General features: G+C 44.9%; 1 protein-coding gene across 7 annotated transcripts in view; it reads right to left on the bottom strand.

Moving 5' to 3' along the window:
- Nucleotides 1–19,552, bottom strand: part of TBC1D1 (TBC1 domain family member 1) — a 197,340-nt gene that overhangs the window by 17,004 nt on the left and 160,784 nt on the right. For all 7 annotated transcript variants that reach the window (XM_016140716.2, XM_016140711.2, XM_036227602.1 and 4 more), the window contains 4 exons: nt 18,557–18,718; nt 12,564–12,722; nt 4,877–5,121; nt 2,657–2,816 (listed from right to left, as the gene is read on the bottom strand). In XM_016140716.2, the coding sequence (XP_015996202.1) occupies nt 2,657–2,816; nt 4,877–5,121; nt 12,564–12,722; nt 18,557–18,718 (726 nt within the window). The remainder of the gene's footprint in view (nt 1–2,656; nt 2,817–4,876; nt 5,122–12,563; nt 12,723–18,556; nt 18,719–19,552) is intronic.

Below are 19,552 nucleotides of genomic sequence, written 5' to 3'. Positions count from 1 at the left end.
TCTATCACCATGGAACTAAACACACACAGTTCAAGTCACCAATGCTACGTATGCGAATAGTTTTTTAAAAACCTATCTTTTCTATGGAACCTACTAATAAAAGTTTGTTTTTAAGTGCTGGTAAGATGGACTGTGCAAAGAAAAAAAAACAGCAGTTTTTGCAAAATGACATCACAACACAGTGCTACCTTAAGTTTCCACTTCTTGCCTATAATGCCCTGAACCCTTAGCCAGCTGGACACAAACCCACTTAATAAAGCAGGGTTCTGTGGGGTCTAGGAATTACAAAGACACTGGCATCTTTATGTACAACATATAAGAAGCTCCAAGACCTGCCACTGACTACATAGTATAGAGAAAAAACACCTACTTTTACTGGTTTCAGTTTTTATTTATGAAGTCATTACGGTGAGCTTCAGAGAGTTCTGAATATTCATTTCCAAAGCAGAGTTTGTTGGTTTGCTGTTAGTGCCTCTTACCAACTTATACAGCCTAGGATTTTTTTCTCTTGGAGCTTTACTGCCCCAGAACAATCTGCAGGCAGCAGCTCTGGGGCCTGTGGCCAGCACAGTGACAACTGGTGTTGACCCCCTTAGCCCTTCCTGCCCAGCCCCCTTTGTAGCATTTTCTTCTCAGTGTAATTAAATGCTGAGCTGTTTTCACACCATTAACAATGTTAAGGGTGGAAAATTTTCGAATGGCCAACTTATGCTAATGTTAAGGGTGTAGTTATCCTGTGCAAAGATATGCTAATGGCTAACTTCCTTCTGTGAACCTGCTTGTTTGTATGATGTAGTTTTAGGCTTTATAAGCTACCCCCTCTGGAGGCTCAAAACTGATCTCCTCTAACCCTGCCTGGTAGAGAGTCAGTCGCAGGCAGGCTAATAAAGACTCACAATTCATCTCAACTGGCTCTGTCGGTCTTAGATTTGATTGCCCCACAACAAACAACTCTCCTTCCCTTTTCAATCTCCACTCCTCTCCCTCACCCTGTTTGAAAAACTACAGTAAAAACCGAGAGGAGGGGGGGGGGAAGGAAAGTTACAATAGACTAATAACTTTCTTTGACTTTCCAGAGTGAGAGAAGTAAAATCCACAGAAATTTTTGGCAAGAAAAACTGAAGCCTACAACTAGAGATCTTATAGTTTCTGAGACTCTTGTTAGTAAACTAAAAAGACAACTTTGAGGCTTTTAGTTATGTTTAACTACACTATAAAACCTTCCTGAAATCTCGCTAACAATTTGTTTAATCAGGAAGAGAGGTTTTAGTATCTATTTTCTTCAATGTTAATTTTTTTAGGGACAGAAAATAATCCACTTGGAGAGTTTTACAAAAGGGAAGGGTAGTGAAAATTTTTAAGAACATAGAATCTTTTAGCAAAGCCAAATAGGAAATTCTTTAAAGAAGTTCTTGTGAATGGACGCAAATAATAATACCACTTAGTACTCTGCTTCGAGGAGAAAGACGGAGAACAAGTCAATGCCCACTTATGTTTAACAGCATTTTTAGGATTTCTAGAATTTGGATATGCAAGCTGTCTACCTAAAGCTGCCTAAAATAGTACTCTCTCAGTATCTGTGAACATTCCCGTTAGGATGATAATTCTAAAAACAGATACAAAAAAAAAAAAAAAGTATGGTAAGATTACAGGTTTTTAAGCTATCGAATGACTGAAGGTAAATGACACTTTAAAACCCCTCAATATGTCATGACTATCCATTTTTTTAATAACCTCTTCCTCCACAGTAACAAAATAAAATAAAATAAAAAGAACCTGAATTGTCAAAATTATGATTTCATTCTGAAGTAGGAAAAAAATACAAGAATTGACCGTGCTCGGTGTTTCACTCGGTTCCTGGTACCCAAGAAGATGCACCTCTTCCTGTCACGTCAAGGCCGTTTCACATTTTTTAATTAAAAAGAATTTTTATTGAGGTATAACGAACAAGACAGTTTTGACACTTTGCACATGAACACAGAGACAATCTTCTCGAAAAGCAAATCAAGAAACTGGGAGGTAGCCTGAAACGTGAACCACCTACTTACAGTGGGGCACAGGAGTCCGTGTGGCTGTGACATCTGGGAAGATGAGGCGGGGGGCGGGGAGGCTGTGAGGATGGGGCGGGAGTCATCGACACAGAGGTGTCTTCAAGAGTGAGTTGGCAGAGAAAATGAAGGGCCAAGGTAGGGAACGAGGAAGGAGAGGAGGAGGAGGTGCAAAGAGAATCTGGAAAGAAGAGTAGCCCAGAACCCCAAGGTGAAAAAGTTTTAAAGAGCTATCATTGAACGTGCCACAGGCCACAGAGGATGAGAAAGACAATTTATGGGAAATACCGCCTGGAATTCATGCCGGGACTCTTTGGGCAAGTCTTCAAGATGTCTGCTCTAGGGAGAGCCCGCTGACGAGGGAGTCAGGTTAAATGCCACGAGATGAAGGCATCGAGGGAAACCCAATGATTACCAGAAGTTAAGCAGCTTTTGAAATTCATGATCCAACCTCAAACTAACTAAACTTAGAGTGTCAAACTACCAGTACCCTGATCTTGTCGAAGATACAGGTATAAAAATAAGGAGAGGCACCACGGAGTGACAATAAACAGTTCTCATCTAACACGAGAGTGCTGGTTCTAGCAAACAGATGTGCACAGATTTACCAAAGACTCTGGCCACAAAGCCCAGTGGGAACTGTGAAGCAAACACGGTGAGAAACCAGGGGGCGGCATAGAGGCTGGGGCCGATCTCATGCTCCTCCAGGTGATTGTAGAGGTCTCTGTGGTAATCGTGAAGAAGCCTCGAGAGCTGGTACATCTGGATCTGCAAGGATATATACACGCACACAGACGTCAGATATCTGCTACGTGTATTTGGTTACTTATCCCACTCACGGGATGTAAGAGAACAGTTATTAGAACTTTAAACACTCTGTTTGGCTCATGATTTCCGTTGATCTCAGCTACTCATTTATCCAACAAGAGCTTCCTGGTGCCTACTGCACTCGAGGCCCCGGCTAGGTGGGGACCAGAACGGTAATAATGCGGGGCCTTCTACCACTTCCCTTCTTTTTACTGTTCCCTCGTGTCCCCGGCTAAGAGAATCTAAACATCTGTCTTATGGAAACACTTCATAAATTCTCTCACAAATACACATTCCTAGCAAAACTCAAACCCAGGGGAATTAGAAACTAAGAGCCAGCCTCCGTGCTAGGAGTGAAGTGAGGGCACATGATGATTCTATAGAAGGATTTTATTGTGCCCGTTCAGTTAGCGGACTCCCCAGATTACTCAAGAGGCGGGACAAGTGTGATGTCTTTAGGTTTATTAAAATGAAGTATACAGATGCTGGGCAAGTTTAAAAAAAAAAAAAAGAATACAAGTGTTTATCTCACGATGGAGAAAATAACTTTTCCAACAAAAGCTGAACTTCAACCTGCAAAGAGTTCCCTTTTCAGAGTGTGATGCGATCTTGGCAGGAAGCCAGCCCCACGATGAGTCCCAGAGCTCAGCCCAGATTCCAGGCATCCCATGGCTCAAGCCCAGAGAACGATAACCAAAAGGGTCAGATCCTGACTGAGATGCTCCAAGTTGGGTATGTGCTGCCCACACTGGGAAGCCTGTGGCCAGGGCCAGAGAACACAGTCGTCCTAAGCACCAGCTAGGGTTTTTTTTTACACTGAAAAGAATCTAATCTAATCACCAAGGCCACAAGCCCAAAGCGTCGTGTGTCACAATACTAAATTATATAAAACTCAAAAATTCTGCTCTCGTAGATGGCACATGCACCTATATCAAAGCTAATGGAAAGAATGTAGGAAGAACCTGACAGTATGTGTGGAAAGCATCATGAGGGGCAAAAACTTCTGACACATGGAATGGCTTCCTTTTATGAGACTTATGTCCACGTGGTTCATATTTACAGGTGGAGGTAAAAGGATTTTTGACCACACAATTTGGTGCTCTGAAAGTCCTTGGCTCTAAAGTGCCCTTTCCAAGAATACTTTCTGAGAACTGAAATCACAGTATCTCGCTGGTAAATGAACAAAGACATGCTCCATCATTCAGAAATATCCAAAGCAGGGCCTTGAGTTCCCCCCACTTTGAAAGGTGGCAGAATCACGTGGAACACACTGCTGGGTTTGGTTTTCTTTTGATATGACCTGCCTCCTGTTCATTCGACGAACACTGACCAGCTGCCTACTTCATCCCAGGCAGTGCTGTTCTAGGAAAGAGGGACACAGCTCCAAGATGGGTAAGATCCCTCCCGTCTTGTGATATATGCTAAAGAAAGTCAGAAAATAAACAGGTAAGTGAATAAGGAAATAAGTAATTTTAGGCAGTGAGTGTGTGATGCAAAACGAATGAGACAAGATGAGGTGACACAGTGTGCCTGGGGTGGAAGTGGGGGACATGGCATCGAGGTGCTCAGGAGGAGCTTCTCCTGGGCTGTGATATTTGAGCTGAATTCTGGATGACAAGGGCTGAGAGGTGGAGGTGGGATCTCTGGCACGGGGAGTAGCAAACACCGTGGGAGGTAGGAATCGGATCATCTGAGGATGGTGTGATGAAGGCTAAAAGGGAACCCTGGAGTCCCGGGTTTAAACCTCAACTCTGCCACTTGCTAGCTGTGCGACCCGGTTAAATTATATAACCTCTCTGAGCCTTAGTTTTCCCATCTATAAACTGAGCCAATTAATAGTGTCTCCGCTGTAGGGTTATTGAGAAGATAAATGCCTATGAAGCCCATCACGGAGTAAGTTCTCAGCAATGACCGTTATTACAACGTTAACTGACGGTGAAAGAGTTCTCTAGCTAGAACTGGGAAGGAATCATAAATACTTTAGGCATTTGGCTCTCTTAAAGACACAAGGAACACTCTACCTGTAAAATAATCATGTCTGGCCGATACTGTTTCCGCAGTCCTCTGTCGAACATCAGAAACTTGAGCATGTGAAACGCCTCCTCCTCGCCCATGTGAAGCAGCAAAATGCCAGCTACAAAGCTGAGACCTTGGCAATATCCCACTTCCTGGTCTAGAAGCGAGTAGGCCTTCAAAATGTTGTAAAGTGACAGCTGCCCTGCTCCTAGCTGGGCCGAGAAGTACGGATGTGTTGGAAAGGTTCGCCCTGTGAAAACAATACGCGTTAGTTGTAATTTTAAAAAGGAAAGCCTGTTACACCAGAAATCCGATGGGCCTCAGGTTAAGGCAAAAGAGCTTCAGAGGTTGGCTATCCTAAGTCAGCTCTGTAAACAAGGCCAGCTGGTTGTTCTTGGAATAACGTTTGCAAGTAAAACATCGGCAAGTATCCATGCTTTTGTGCAGTGAAAGAAATCAGAACCACCTTCGGTCCTACGGATATCTGGATTTCAATCTCTAACAAAAAGGAGACTGTGGGTCCTGTGAGCACACCTCTGCTCTCGAGAGGAACAGACTGCTGTGGTTCTTTAGCAGCACCTAACTCAACACCACCGAAATGCGGCCAAGGGCCTGGCCTGGCTACAGACGCTGACCGATCAGCTTTTCCCAGACTGTGTATTGTGCCTGCAAATGCTTTCATGCCTCCTGTGTTATGTCTGTGCTTTTAAATCACAGGCAGTACTTTGAAACCGAATGAGGAGCAAGAGGTGTTTTCTTTTACACAAAGCAGTTACATTCCGGAAAGAGGTTTAAAAAAAAAAAATGTTCTCAACATCCTGATTATTTTCACAAAAAAAGCCGGTATTCAGATAACGTTTACAGACTTCTTTTGTCCAGGAAGCTTTTGTAGCTGATACCTGTCAAATCCCACCTCCTGGAATGTGACTCCCGGGGAAGTGTGTTTCCAGGGAGCAGAAAAATGCCTTATCAAGAGAAAAAATACTTATCCAGGGCCAAGCTTGGACCCAGATGAGGATTGCAGCCTCATCTAGCAGAGGCAGAAGGTGCATCTAGGCCACAACTTAATTGTTCACCTTAATTGTTTGGCTTGGCAAAAGGAAGAGGACAGATTTCTGTGTTCTTCCTCGGCCTCCTGAGAAAGCATTTAGCAATCCAGAGCTGTTTATGTGAACTTAATTTAAGAGGATGGCAACAGTCTCCTAACCACTTTACTGATTTCTTGTCTTGTCTTCATTCTTGGCCTGTTCTACCTCTTCTTCTAACAAATCTTCCCCAAACACACCCTGCTAGAAAGCAATCACTTTCCAGGTCCCCAGTGGAGCTCTGAACACTGCCTTACCTATCCTCCCAGCTTCACCTTCTACTCCAGAGTTAACCTGGGAACTGTGAGGGGGTTCTCCAGGTCTCTGAACCCCTCCAGGCTGCAAGCAGAACCAAGTGTGTGCGTGTGTGTGTGTGCGAAGTATGAGAGGATATGGTTACCCCTGTGCATTTTCCTAGTCCACAGCAGCACGTATAACTGAACTGTAATGAGAGCCACATACATAATTTAAAATTTTTTAGCGGCCACATTAAAAAGTAACAAGTAAGATTAATAAGCTATTCTGTTCAACCCAGCATATACGAAATATTGTCATTTCGACATGTAATCAATACACAAATTATTGAGGCATTTTATATATTCTTTTTCATACTAAGCCTTTTGGAATCCAGTGTATTCATTATACTGACAGCACATCTCAATTCATATTTCAAGGACTCAATAGCCACACGTGGCTACCATATTGACAGCACAAATATGCTGCTCTCCGCAGATTCTGAAATGCCCTAGAGCAAAAATATATGGGAAGCTCTTCACTCCATCACCCCGCCAGCTTCCAAGCAGCCGTGGAGCACCTGCCACCTCCGCAGGCTTGCTCGTGCCCCTCGCCCACTCTCCCTGGGTCCCAAATGGGTGCAGGTGGCAGAACACGCAGGAGTCTTGCAGCATGGAGGGACACCAGGAAACACTTAAATTGGTTTTAAATGTAATCCTTCAATATTATCATTTTTGCTAACCAGACATTCCCTTATATTACAGAAAGAAGGGCTCACACTAACTGGCCCTGCCTGCGGAGTGGACAGTTCTCAATGAACAAGGCTCTTGAGAGCACGTGACAGCCTGGGGAGTGACTTATGCCAGTCTGGCACTCCACAGTGGGGCAGGGCCTTCACGTCTGTCCTGTGCAGTCACACTGGCTCTGCGCATAGAAGGGCTTCATGCTGGGTTTAATGCTCTACTGTCACCGTCGTGAAATTCTTAGTATTTGCACAAGGAGTTCTGCATTTTTATTTTGCAACAGGCCCTGCAAATTCTGCACTGTTTGGGAGAGACAGGCCCCTAGGGAGCCTCCAGGGGTGGCCACAGACATCTTCCCCACAGCCTTGCTACCAAGTGGTATGTTACATGAAAGCAAACCTTAGTCTAAATTCTGCCACGCATACAACTTTAAAATTTGTAAGCTGACATGAAAAAAGAACCACGCAAGCATTTCTCACGCTCTGTCCCCAGGCCTCCGACAAGTACCTCTTGGGAAAGGTTCTACTGGAGGAGGGCACTGAGGCAGTCTGATGGGAGGCCGGGCCACCGACGGTCGGGCTGCACTGCTGCTCCGGATGCGGCGGGCGCTCAAGAAGTACTGGCAGAATGGGCGCTGAATGGCCCGGGGCGAGGGGTGAGAAGGCAGAGCTCTTCTACACACAGACTATTTTTAGGAAACATTTGGCTGAGTGTAATGGCAGCTGGAATGGGCTTCTTTGGGCTCCACGCACATCTCTGCCCGTTTCTACATCAGTGACATCAAGTTGGTGGCTTAAAATCAGCCAAGGCGGAAGTATTTACACCACGGAGATCTGCAAATGCTAACATTGGGGCTTCATCTGAGGGGCCTGGGGGGTCCCAGCTGTTAAACACCTGCCAGCACACCACTCATTGGCTCAACGACTGTAGGAAGATTTCAGACCTCTATGAAAAGAAATGCAGTCACATCCCACGTTACTTTTTCCTTTTATCACTCACTTTTAGTTAGATCGCTTTGAGGTTCAAAGCATATTTAGAATGATCTAATAAATACGGTCTTGATACTATGAAACGATGGCAGAGCCTTTGGGAAAAAAAATGTGTGTAGCTGTTGGTGCAATTAATAAAGTCCCGAGTTGTGCTTCTTCAAGTGACCTCCAAAAAGCAAAGTCCCCAACAGGACAGACATGTTTGCTACGTAACAAGACTGCAACATGACAAATTCTAGCGACTTTTCTGTCTTTTGTCATCAGTGCTTTTTAGTTTCTCACATGGGACTTCGACCCAAGAATGACACAGAAAGTGGTGCTCCCCGCCGGCTCCCACCTGCTGTTACAGAACAGCCCACCCACCACTCGAAGCGCACCGCACTCCGCGCTCTGCGGCACGGCCACGCGTGGCGAACCACTGGGCAGGGAGGGAGGAGGGAAGGGTCTCTCCTCTGCCCAGCTAGATTTAGTCGTCTTAAATGCTCTCAGCAGAACCTTCCTCTGGGCAGCTCTTCTCCTCCTCCTCTTTTACAGATTCTATAAAAGTAAAGAGGAAACAAATTCTCTTTTATAACACTTGGAGAAGAGCTCCTTTGCTTCCAGATACCAGGCATCTTTTATACCTTTGGTTAAAATACATTAAGTGGAAGCAAAAATCAATAGGAAGGCTCCCATGCGGGATTCTTGACCTGCATGTGTCTCTGGACATACACTTTGCCTCTCGCTGCGACACAGGCATGCATAATGCCATTTAGATGTCACTGACAGAGGGTCGCTAAAAGTCCATCAAAATGTGCTGCTTCTGGTCACCAAAAGATTCGTCACACCTCGTCAGGGTATATAAGTGATGCCATTGTTTTATTGACCTATAAAGTACAGATTAATAAAATGAGAAGTAAGTGATGTGGGGGAGATTAGGAACAGATCCTGTCTCTGCTGATTCGAAGGTGTTCCTACATTTCTGGACCTGTTCGAGTGTTGTTCCAGCTCAATCCTTCCTATCACAGGAGGCTGGACAGCCTCTCCAGGTGGAGGCAGTGACTGCTGGAAGGTGTCCAGGCTGGGACATCAGTAGGAGGAGCAGCTGACATGGTAGAGATGGAGGGATAAAGTGGAGCCTGAAGGGAGTGTCTAGCTAGTTGCTCAGAGTTACCAGCAGCCTATAGTGTGGCCACAACTAGAGCTGGAAGTCCAGCCAGGTGGCAGGATGCTCGTTAGCCCATGTTGTCCACCCGGGATGGAGAGCCAAAGAAGAAATGGCTGCACGAATGGATGTAGCTTAAACCGGACTTAATGGGTGGGGCAGGTTCCTGAAACTGAGGCCTTAAGGATGCTAAGGTCTGGGAGAGGCTGTTTTCTCCTGGCGGGGTGTGGTCAGCTCTGAAGGAGCCATACGCCACCTGCCTGCAGGAGGGAAAGCTGTACTGGTATGGAGTTGGCAGAGCCAAGAAAGACAGGTGTCCTAGAAGGGATGTGACAAGGAGACTAAGAAGACAAAGGTTCTAGAACTTCCTGCCATGGAATAGCTTGTAACTTGGGCAAAGCACTCAACCTCTCTGGGCCTCTTTGATCACCTCTAAAGTGGAATAATATGTACGCAATTTTGTGGTCGGTTGTATAAATCTGAGATCCGACAAAGCTAGAGAATGTTTCCCAAACTATAAAACACTGCCCCAAACAAAATGTATTACTCTTTCTCTTGGAAGAAAAAAATCCTGCAAACAACTGATTAGACTAACAGCTAATTTCAGAAAGTAAAGCCAAAAGACAGGAAAATAAAAACCCACAAAAATTCAAAGTATGTCCAACCAACAAGTATTCTGTTCTTCTGGCCAGGATATGGATCACTTTTTAAGAAAAAGTGAAACGTGATTTGTTTTGCTCTGCTCTATACCACGCACCTTCCTTGGGCCTTGAGTTAGCCGTAGTGTACACAAAATAGAAAGTACAGACTAAACAAGTGACTTGGCAATGGGCAGAGGGCAGCAATGGGCAGTTAGGAGCAAGTTCTCAGTGAGGCCAAACAAGCAGAGCCTGGCAGGCAGGGCCCCATGGGACTGCCGCCACGTCTCGGCTAACACACAGGTTTCCCCAGTTCAGGTGGGAGAGGAGACGGGCCCTGGCAGGTCCTGGATAAAGCTTGGAGATATGCAGAGGTCACCTGAGAAACGTACTTCTGGAAATGGCTTCGTTTAGGCCATGGCAGGGTACTGGAGGGCATCCAAAATGGGGGCCAGGACTGGAGAAGAAGTGGAGGGAGGAGGCCTGTGCTGTCGCCGGGGTGTGGTGGCTGCAGCTGGCCTTTGGGGGTGCGGAAGGGTGAGCATGGGAGATGCGCAGGGATGAAGAGGACGTGAGTGCAAACTGGTTCTGCTCATGAATGAGAAAAGGGTGAACCTTGGCTCACACAGACCATGTGCCGATTGGAAGAAAGGCTGCAGGGGGTCCCAGGGCAGGGGAGGCTGTCCCAGCGTGGGCCACAGCAAACACAGCTCCCCGGGGAGAGGGCCCCCCGGCCCCTCGTGCTGACTTAGCCTCTTCCTTTCCTCTGCAGAAAAGTGATTACATCTGAACAACGTGAAACAGAGGGCCGATCCCGCCCATGAAAGGAGGAGAGGAAAACTAAGGGGAGACCACATTTGAATCCAGGAAGGGAAAACACGTTGCCTTCCCCTCTCATCCTGGGAAGGAGTGGGGGGCGGCAGCGAGACCATCTGTACGCCCACCCTTTCAATCTCCTACTCTCAATTTTATTTTCCACTTCATTTCACATGATAGGAACATGATGTCATTTTCTCTGTTACTCATCACATTAGCAAACACAGCTATTGCCAGTTCACAAAACTGCTCTGCTTGGAGTCAGTGGGCCAAATGAGGTCTAGCCCCATGACCACGCACACTGTGTCCCCAGGGTGTAATTACGACCTGTCGGCATCACCTTTCACCCAGCTGGCGGCTTCCATGAAAACATGGGCTCCTGGGCTCAGACGACCTCAGGGACAAATGGCCCTAATTACAACACAAAGCCCCAGTGAGTTTAGGTCCAGCCAGTTAATTGTGACCATGGCCACCACTTGACCTCTCTGTGCCTTAGTTTCTTCATTTCCTAAAGAGGATGCAGGGCCGATATCCCAGGGCTGTTGTGAGGGTCCCATGAGACTGAGGTGCTAGTGCCAGGTCTCGTCTTTGACATCTCAAAGGTTTACTGAACATCTACTATGTGACGGGCTCTGTCCTGGGAGCTGGGGGTACAATGGTAAAAAAAACAGCCCCAGTCCAGCCCCCAGAGGGCTGCGTCCTAGGGGGAGAAAGGCAATAAAATAAAGCTGCTGCTACTGCCATGCAGCGGGGGACAGTTGTGGGGAAGGGCAGGGGCAGAGCACAGGCCCCGGAGTTGCCCTGCTCAGCAGCGCGTCGGCTGTGTCACCCTGAGCGCGTCACTTCACCTCTCTGCGTTCCAATTTTCTCAACTGTAAGCAGGGACGGAACAGTATCTTTCTGATCGTGTTGTGAGGATTAAAGAATGCAGTTTAAGTAACTTCACACGACATTTGGCATTAGGCAAAGTTAAGCTTTCAATAATAATAATAGTATTATTATTGTAACAAATGTAATAGGTATCACGAGGGAGAGTGTGGGGTGGGACAGAGGGCAGAGCAGAGGCACCTGACCCAGCCTGAAGCGGGGAGCAGAGGCTATGGACAGGGTCAGTTTCCCAGAGGCGACATTTGAGCTCAAACCAAGGGGCAACGGTCATGAAACCAGCCCTCACGACTTTGTGTGTGGCTGGACGGGGAAGCCCTGACGTGGCCTGACCCAGCTGCCGCAGTGCAGGGACCTTAAGAGCCAGGCCACGGCAGGGCCGAAGCACAGATGGGGACTCTGGGGGGCCCCAGGTGGCGGCAGCAGCAGCCAGGACGAATATTCCGCCTGCGCCTGCGGGGCCAGCAGGTGCCCGGAAACCAGCCGCCAGCGGAGATGGAGGCCCTTGCAGACAGGAGGGGGTGCGCCCCGCCTCCACCCCACGTGTGTCTGCTGACAGGTCAGAAGGCCCTGTCGCACAGCATAATTACATCCCCACTCCACACGTCCTTCACTGAGGCAGAGGCAAATGCATCCGATAACACCTTTCGCATCTTAGTGTTTTTAAAACTGTTCAGAGGCAAGGTGGCTACCCTTTTTTTTCGAAATAAAATTGCCCTGGGCACACACAAACTGCTTTCTACAATTTTTCTAATAAATCCTGTTTTGAAGTAGTAAAGGCTAGGGCGTGGCTCCTGTAATTAAGCCAAGCCTCCGACCTGACACTTAGGTTTTCCAGAATGTTCCTTTGGTTGACTAAAAGCCTCCAATCAATATGTGAATTACTGACCTGAGCCCCGGTTATGACTGGAACCTTCATGACTGTCACCCCCTATGCTGAGCTGAGTTAACAAGCTGCCCAGTGAAAAGAGAGACTATTACATATATTTGGAGAAGACATTTGTGATTTCTCTGGGGCATTTTTTTAATTGAAAGTCTCAGTAGCAAATTTTGATTGCTTAACCTAAAGGCAGATCACTAAATAACTTGGACAGTCTCTCCAGATTTTTCGAGTGAAAGAAACTTCCATTCTCATGTCAGATTGATTTGCAGACTTACCAAGGTCGATAAGAATCGCGTGCTGCTGGGACGTGAGCTGTTTTAAGAGTTCTTTGTACGGCGTGTCCTTTGGCTGCTGTTTACTGGGAAACTGGTGTTTAAGGTGGTATTGCTCTGCTAGGAATTTCCAGATTTCGCCCCGGTGATGACGTGGTACACCTTCAAAGTGGGGGCGGGAGGTAGAAAATATAGAGAAAGACTTTATGTGCAGAAAACACCTTAATAACAAAGATGAGTGTGTTTCATTCCAATGATCTGATTTCTTGTTCCATTATGAATTAATAGCATAAGCAGCCACCAAAATTTTGTCCTACTGGCCCCTTCCTTCCTTCTTCCACACCCCACATTCTGCCCCTCACCTCCCCCAACCCTCTCCCACTTTCTTTTCACATTTCAAATATATACTATGTTTGGATTATGCTAGCATTTGCCAGGGACAAACTGGTGAATGACATGAGCCCCTATCTGATGCCAATAATAACGTCCTAGGGAAACAAGACCGAGCATGAAATACTACAGCACAGAATGTCATCTCAGAAAAGGGATATAATCAAAGTGACATGAGTTCAGATGAAGGAGAGATTTCATAGAACCCTTCTCTGGTTCCGGAACTTCAGAGTCAGGGGAAAGGAAGGGAGAGGACAAGTCAGAGGAAGGGAACTGTGACTGTGAGAATTTCTGTGGCCTTGGGCACAGCGCACACGTGGGGAGGTGCAGGTGGCCGTCGGGTTTTGTTAGAGGCAAAACTGAGGGCAAGAAACCTGCACTTTATAGGGGTCCATGGAGCTGGGGATGAAATAGCCTAATCAAGGCTGAGATTATAGGGTATCAATCAGCTATCTTTCTGCAAGGGCGGGCTGGAGGAAGGACCGGAGGCTGGACAGGACACCGTCTTCATAACTTGGTGTGGTGAGCATTCAATGGAGGCCTAAAAACAAGATAAATTACACAAGAGACTTTGCCTAATGTTTTACATATGATTAATTTGAACATTCAAAGTGATAAAAACAAAAAAAGAAAAAAGTCTACAACTGAAAAAAGTTCTCTTAAAGTCAATAATGTTATTTAGGGCAAATTTCATTAGAGAAAGTGACAGTTTCTATTCGAAATTCTTTGGTTCGTCATTCAGCTGTCACAAGGTCCAAATGCAAAACGGAAAGAAAAAGAAGACTGTAGAACAGGGTGCCAAATCCTTCTCATCCCTGACAGGACTTCTCTTGAGAAAAGAGGAACCACCGAATCAGGGATTCATCTTTCCTCCAGCCAGAAAAAAATGTGACCACTCTGTGCCACTCCCTTCTTTCCTCATTTCCACATTTGGACCTTGTGACAGCTGAACGATGAACCAAAGAGCCTCCCCAGGAAGGTCGTTTTTCCTGGTTGCCCACTGGCCATCTCTGAGGAGCGCTTCTGCTGGCCAGACGGCAGCAGCGACCGTTTACTGTGACCGTTTACTGCGAGGCCACTCTGAGCCCTTCGTGTCACCCTCACAACATGTTAAGGGAAATATTATGATTTTCCTCCTAGTACACGCGAGGAAGCGGAGGCCAAGGAGAGTAGGTCCCTCACCCAACATCATCCAGCTGGGCAGTGGCAGCCCAGGGAAAGGGCCATTTTTTACTGAGGTCCTCCCTGTCGGAACTGTCACACCAGCTGCTGCTCAGGCAGGTACTGGAGAAAAAATATTTATGTTCCTCCCTTGCAATTAATAACAAAACAATCACCTGTGGATTTGAACCAGACAGTGGTCCATTTATTACTCGATCCACATGGAACTATTTTCAAACAATCGCTCAGCCACTTCTTGGAAAATATTTAAGGTGTAGTAATTACGTTTTTGCCTTACGTATACCAGTTGTAAAAAAAATAACAAAAAGCAACCTGCGGGAGAAATACAGGCTTACACTTAACTGTGACCACACCCTATAGCTTCTCTGAATATTTATCTTAGCATTAATCTGATGTAGTGGGCTGATGGTGGCCTTCGGAAAGACTGTATCTACATCAAACCCCCAGAACCCTTGAATGTTAACTTATTTGAAAAAAGGGACTTTGCAGATATAATTAAGATCTTGAAATGAGATCATCCCCCGGGATTATCCAGGTGGGCCCTCTATCCAATGGCAAACGTCTTTATAAAAGACGCACAGAAGGGAAGACCAGAGGGGGAGGCCATGTGACCATGGAGGCAAAGACTGGAGCGATGCAGCTCAACTCGAGGAATGTCGGCAGCCACCAGAAGCTGGGAGAGGCCAGGTGCAGGCCTGCTGACACCTCGCCTGCAGACTGCTGACCCAGAACTGTGAGCTTTTCTGTTGTTTTAGCCACTAACTCTGTGATAATTTGTTACGGCAGCAACAGGAAGCTAATACACCCTACCTTTTTACATTGTTCTATCCCTTCGCTCCCTTCTCTTCCTGCTCAGAGATATAACTTAGTGTGTGTGTGAGTGTGCGCGCGTGTGTGTGTACACACAGAAGCCTTAATACTTCAAACCATACTAGAAGTAAATGCTGCCTGGAAAACAGTCAGCACATTAAGTGATTTATAGTGGGGTTTTTCACAAAATATTTTTTTCGAAATGGGAAATTTTCCCAAGCTATGAGATGACCAATTTCCTCTTTTACTACTAAATGATTACTAAATCATTCCCTTTATCTTATCAGACCTTTATTTTTTGGAGGAAAAGAATACTGGCTGTGTCCCTGGATAGTACCACATATTCTGGTATTTAAGAGAAAGCTTAGATGTGTGATTTAAAAACAAAGGGTCATACAAAGTGGAGCCAATGTTTTTGCTAAGAATGATCTAGAACATCCTTCTCCATATTTGGTTTGCTTCCACCCTGAACCCAAGAGAGAAACGTGGCGGTGGAGTCTACCTAGGGCCTGTAGGCGGGCCACCCTCCCCCCCAGATGTAAATAATCTTTTTATTTTTATGACTTTAAAAAGTATATACTTACTTTTAAAAGCGTATAATATTTAAAAAAAAAAAGGGTGGGGAGGGAAAAACTTCTGGAAATCCAAAAGGTATGAAGAAAATGAAAAAACACTCACTACTAGAGTGAACACATAATTCGCCATCCAGAGCACGAGGCTTTGGAAGGCAAAGGGGAGGAGAGCTATTATTAAGTATTTTGCTGGAACGAGCTGTGAAGCAGGACTATGCCAGGCAACCCAGATGTGCTATCGTCCTGCCTATTCCCAGATACCTGCGGACACATCACGGATGTCTTTCTACAGATAAGCACACAGAAACATACACGTGAACATGACACCGTGCTGTACTCTTTCATTTAACAACTCATCTTTTACATCAGTAAATACAATTAAGGACATGGGTGGGGTCACGCCATTGGGGATTTTGGTTCTGTTTGTTTTCTGGCTGTTAAACAATGCCACGATAAGCATTCTTCCTACTGCTGTACATTTTTGACTGATTAATTTCTAGAATAGGTTTTTATGCATGGCATTGCTGGGTCGAAAGTAAGCAGAGTTTGCATCTGGCCCATACTGCCAACTGCTTGGGTGGCCTCTTTGTAATCCCATTCCTAGAAAAGTACACTCTAGTTTATAAAGTTCTATCTTGACGTCATTTAATTATTAAATGAAATCATTTAAATAAGTCATTAGATAAAAAGAAATCATTTAAACACAAACGAAATTCTGGATTATTTAAAATTCCACAAAACTAGTCTTCCTTCTCCCAAGCTGACACCCTAATCCTGATACTCGGATTCCATTTTAACCTGGGAAGTTCATAGAGCCCTTTATTTCCATCACTTAGAGGCCTTGAGAGCATTAAGAAACAGCCTCTTACCCACACAGGAGCTGTTTTCTTTCAAGAGCTTGGAAGTGACTTGGCCTCTCTACCCAAAAGGCCAAAGATGTGGTTCTGAGTCAATCTTGTTTTTTTTCTTCTGAGCTACAAGATGGATGGATGGTGGCCATTTGTTTGGGGTTGTTAAATTTTATGTGTTGAAACCAGCTGAATAACTGACAAAGCCCTTTTTACAGTTAGAGATACAGAGTTCCTGCCACGGAAGATGATGTGGCAATGTGGAGGATACATGAGGAAACTCCAGATTGGTTCACCTCAGTATATAAATTGTTCAAACATCTATCCCTAACCCCACTACACATGTTCTAGATGCCTGGAGTATTTCTATTAGTCACCCTCATAAGAAATATGATGAAAACCAATATATGCAGGTGACAGGCTTCTAAGCTCAAACATCTGTCATAGACCCAAGTGTTTGCCTTCTGTAGAAGCAAAGCCACCTGAAGACCATCATGTAGTCAACAATGAAAAAGGAAAGAAACAGACTCATTCTTCTCTCTGCTTTCCTCCTTTTCAAAACGGCAACCTGGGGCCATGTGGTGCAATGGTAAGCCTCCAGCAACTGTTATGGGTGCAAAGAATGTAAGAACTGGAAAAGAGCCCTAAGATCCTCTGCTTGCTCCACGCCTCTCATTCTAGCAGCCAGAAGGCAAAAGCCTGGATCACAGAGGGAGCCCTGGCAAATTTCAAACCTGAGTCCTCATCACCCACCGTATTTCTGATCTCTGCGACCAGCAGAGCCGAGGTGTAGTTCAGCTGCAGGCAGTGCCAGTCATATGGTGCCTAGAACTAGGATATGAGACCAGCTCTGTGGCCCTGGGCCTATTACTCGACTGCCTGAAGTCCAAGTTTCCTTATCCATGCAAAGGGGACAGTCACACTAGCAATAACTACACATCACTAAAATTGATGCTGTCCAAACTCAGATAAAGGTTAAACAATGCCTAATTGACAATAGTAGGGGAAAAAAACACTTTGCTTCATTTACTCCTAGAGATGAATGATGCATGCGTAACTTCTTCCATCAAACAGCTAAAAAAATCAGAAAAAAAACCCCAAGATTTATATATATTTGCAAACTTTTTTTTTAAACACTTGGTTATTCATGACTAGACTGGACAGAACTCAGTAGCACTAGAATTAGACTCAAAAAGCTTTCAATCTTGCTAGCAGACACTCATACACATTTTAAAAGAAATGGTTGTTTTACTTGAATACTAATAATCATTAAAGTTAAGCTCTAAAATGGTGCTCTGAAACTATCTCTGATGAAGGACCAGTTTTCTCTTTTAAAATCTTCCAATCCACTGGAGACTGATGCTTTTATATAATACAGTAAAAATGAATTAGTAGAAAATGAAATGAGAAAAAAAAAAGACTGGCAAAATACAGGTTTGCTTTTTATAAAAACATAGAATCACTGTCGGATTGCTGGAAAAGTTTCTAAATGTCAGTCTCAAGTTCTGTACTTATCTTGGGCCACTAACAGTTCAGACTGACACACAGTCATCACATTACACTAAAAACAAACAAACAAACAAACAAACAAACAAAAACAAAAAAGAACACAGCAAATCCTGCCCACTCTCTGGGGCCTCCTGTGGAGCAGACGCGAGCAGTATTCTCCTAGGTATCAGTGCATTCACTCCTCAAAACAGCCACTGCCGTCAGCCACATCTTTACACACGTGGAAAGTGGGGCTCAGAGAGGTTAAGTCATTTGCCTGAGATCACACTGCAAACTGGGGGTTTTGGAATCCAAACCCAGGAGTACCTGTTTGAAGTCTGTGCCAAGCTATCCCCTGAAAGTACTCATACAGAGGCCACGAAATTACTTATTAGTTTACAATGTAACTCAGAGTGTATCGGCATATTATTAACAGTCTGTAGTCAACTAAGCTTCTGGGGTTTCCTTTATCTTTTTCCTGTTTCCTGGTCTTATGGGCATTTTAACTGATTTAATTAAGAAGAATCATGAAAGGTGATGAAACATATAATTAACTATGATAATCTGGAAACAGACTAAATAAAAATGTGATAAGTAGGGGAGAGACGGCCACCAAAATTATATTTAAACATTTTTTTATTCCATATTTCTCCCCAGTCGCTGATGGCGGGTGAGGCTGGCTGGACTGACTCCTGATAAGGCTTACCTTGCCCAACAGCCGAGTGCATTTTTTCCATGTCAAACTTAATTTTGGACCTTCCGGGAGTGCTAAGCATCTTTTCCCACACCATAGTTACTTCTTTAAGACAAGGAGTGATTTCTTCATAATCGAGCTTCAGGCGCTTGTTCAGTAAATCATTTTCAGAGGCTGGAACAGACAGTTAAGAGCACATCAGTGAACAGACTAAGGCTACGCGTCTTCTGTTTCATGGCATGGTGGCCCAGTCATCCTCACTACTGAGATGTCATGTGGTGACACCCAGCTTAACAGGAAGGATCAAATTAAAGTCACTGTTCATATCCCAAACCATTTTCCTTACCTTGGAAAAAGCTGAACACCTCGTTTTCTTGTACCCCGTCACCTCTAATGGGTACTGTTGGTTCTACCACTAAAATATAAACCCTACCTGTCCAATCCTATCCATCTCCGTTGGATACCCTATTAAACCAGAAACACCTCAAGGGCAAGAACTGTGTGTTAAAAAAAAATTTTTTTTTTATCTAAACTAGGAGAGGTTCTCCAAGGAAGATTCTTTCTTGTTTAGAGCCAAACCTCCTTTAGGTAGATTCTGCCATCGGTCATGTTTCTGCTTCCTGGAGCTGGACGGAATAAATCTACCCTTTTCATATGACATCTCCACACATATATAAAGGTAGCTATTATTTCCCAGCAACTTCATCATCTTAAAGCTGGATTAAGAAGAATTACACTTAAATTATCAAACTGTGGCCGGGGGGTGGGGTGGGGGAATCAATACAGGAAAAATTTAAATTGATAATTCCAAGGAGGATTAAAACGGAAAACCTCACCCCCACCTAAAACCACTAGATCCTAGTAAGACACAGTGGTAATGTTTTGTCAGCCCCCAAACTCATTCCACATCACATCTGAGAACTAGACTGTAAGTTTATTAGGACAGCAGGCAGGACAGCTAAGTATAAGCCAATACACAGACTTCTGCAGTGCTGGTAAACTAGACTT

Source organism: Rousettus aegyptiacus, unplaced genomic scaffold, assembly GCF_014176215.1.
Source record: "Rousettus aegyptiacus isolate mRouAeg1 unplaced genomic scaffold, mRouAeg1.p scaffold_m13_p_10, whole genome shotgun sequence".
NCBI classification, from domain to species: domain Eukaryota; kingdom Metazoa; phylum Chordata; class Mammalia; order Chiroptera; family Pteropodidae; genus Rousettus; species Rousettus aegyptiacus.
This window is presented reverse-complemented; position numbering and strand designations above follow the sequence as displayed.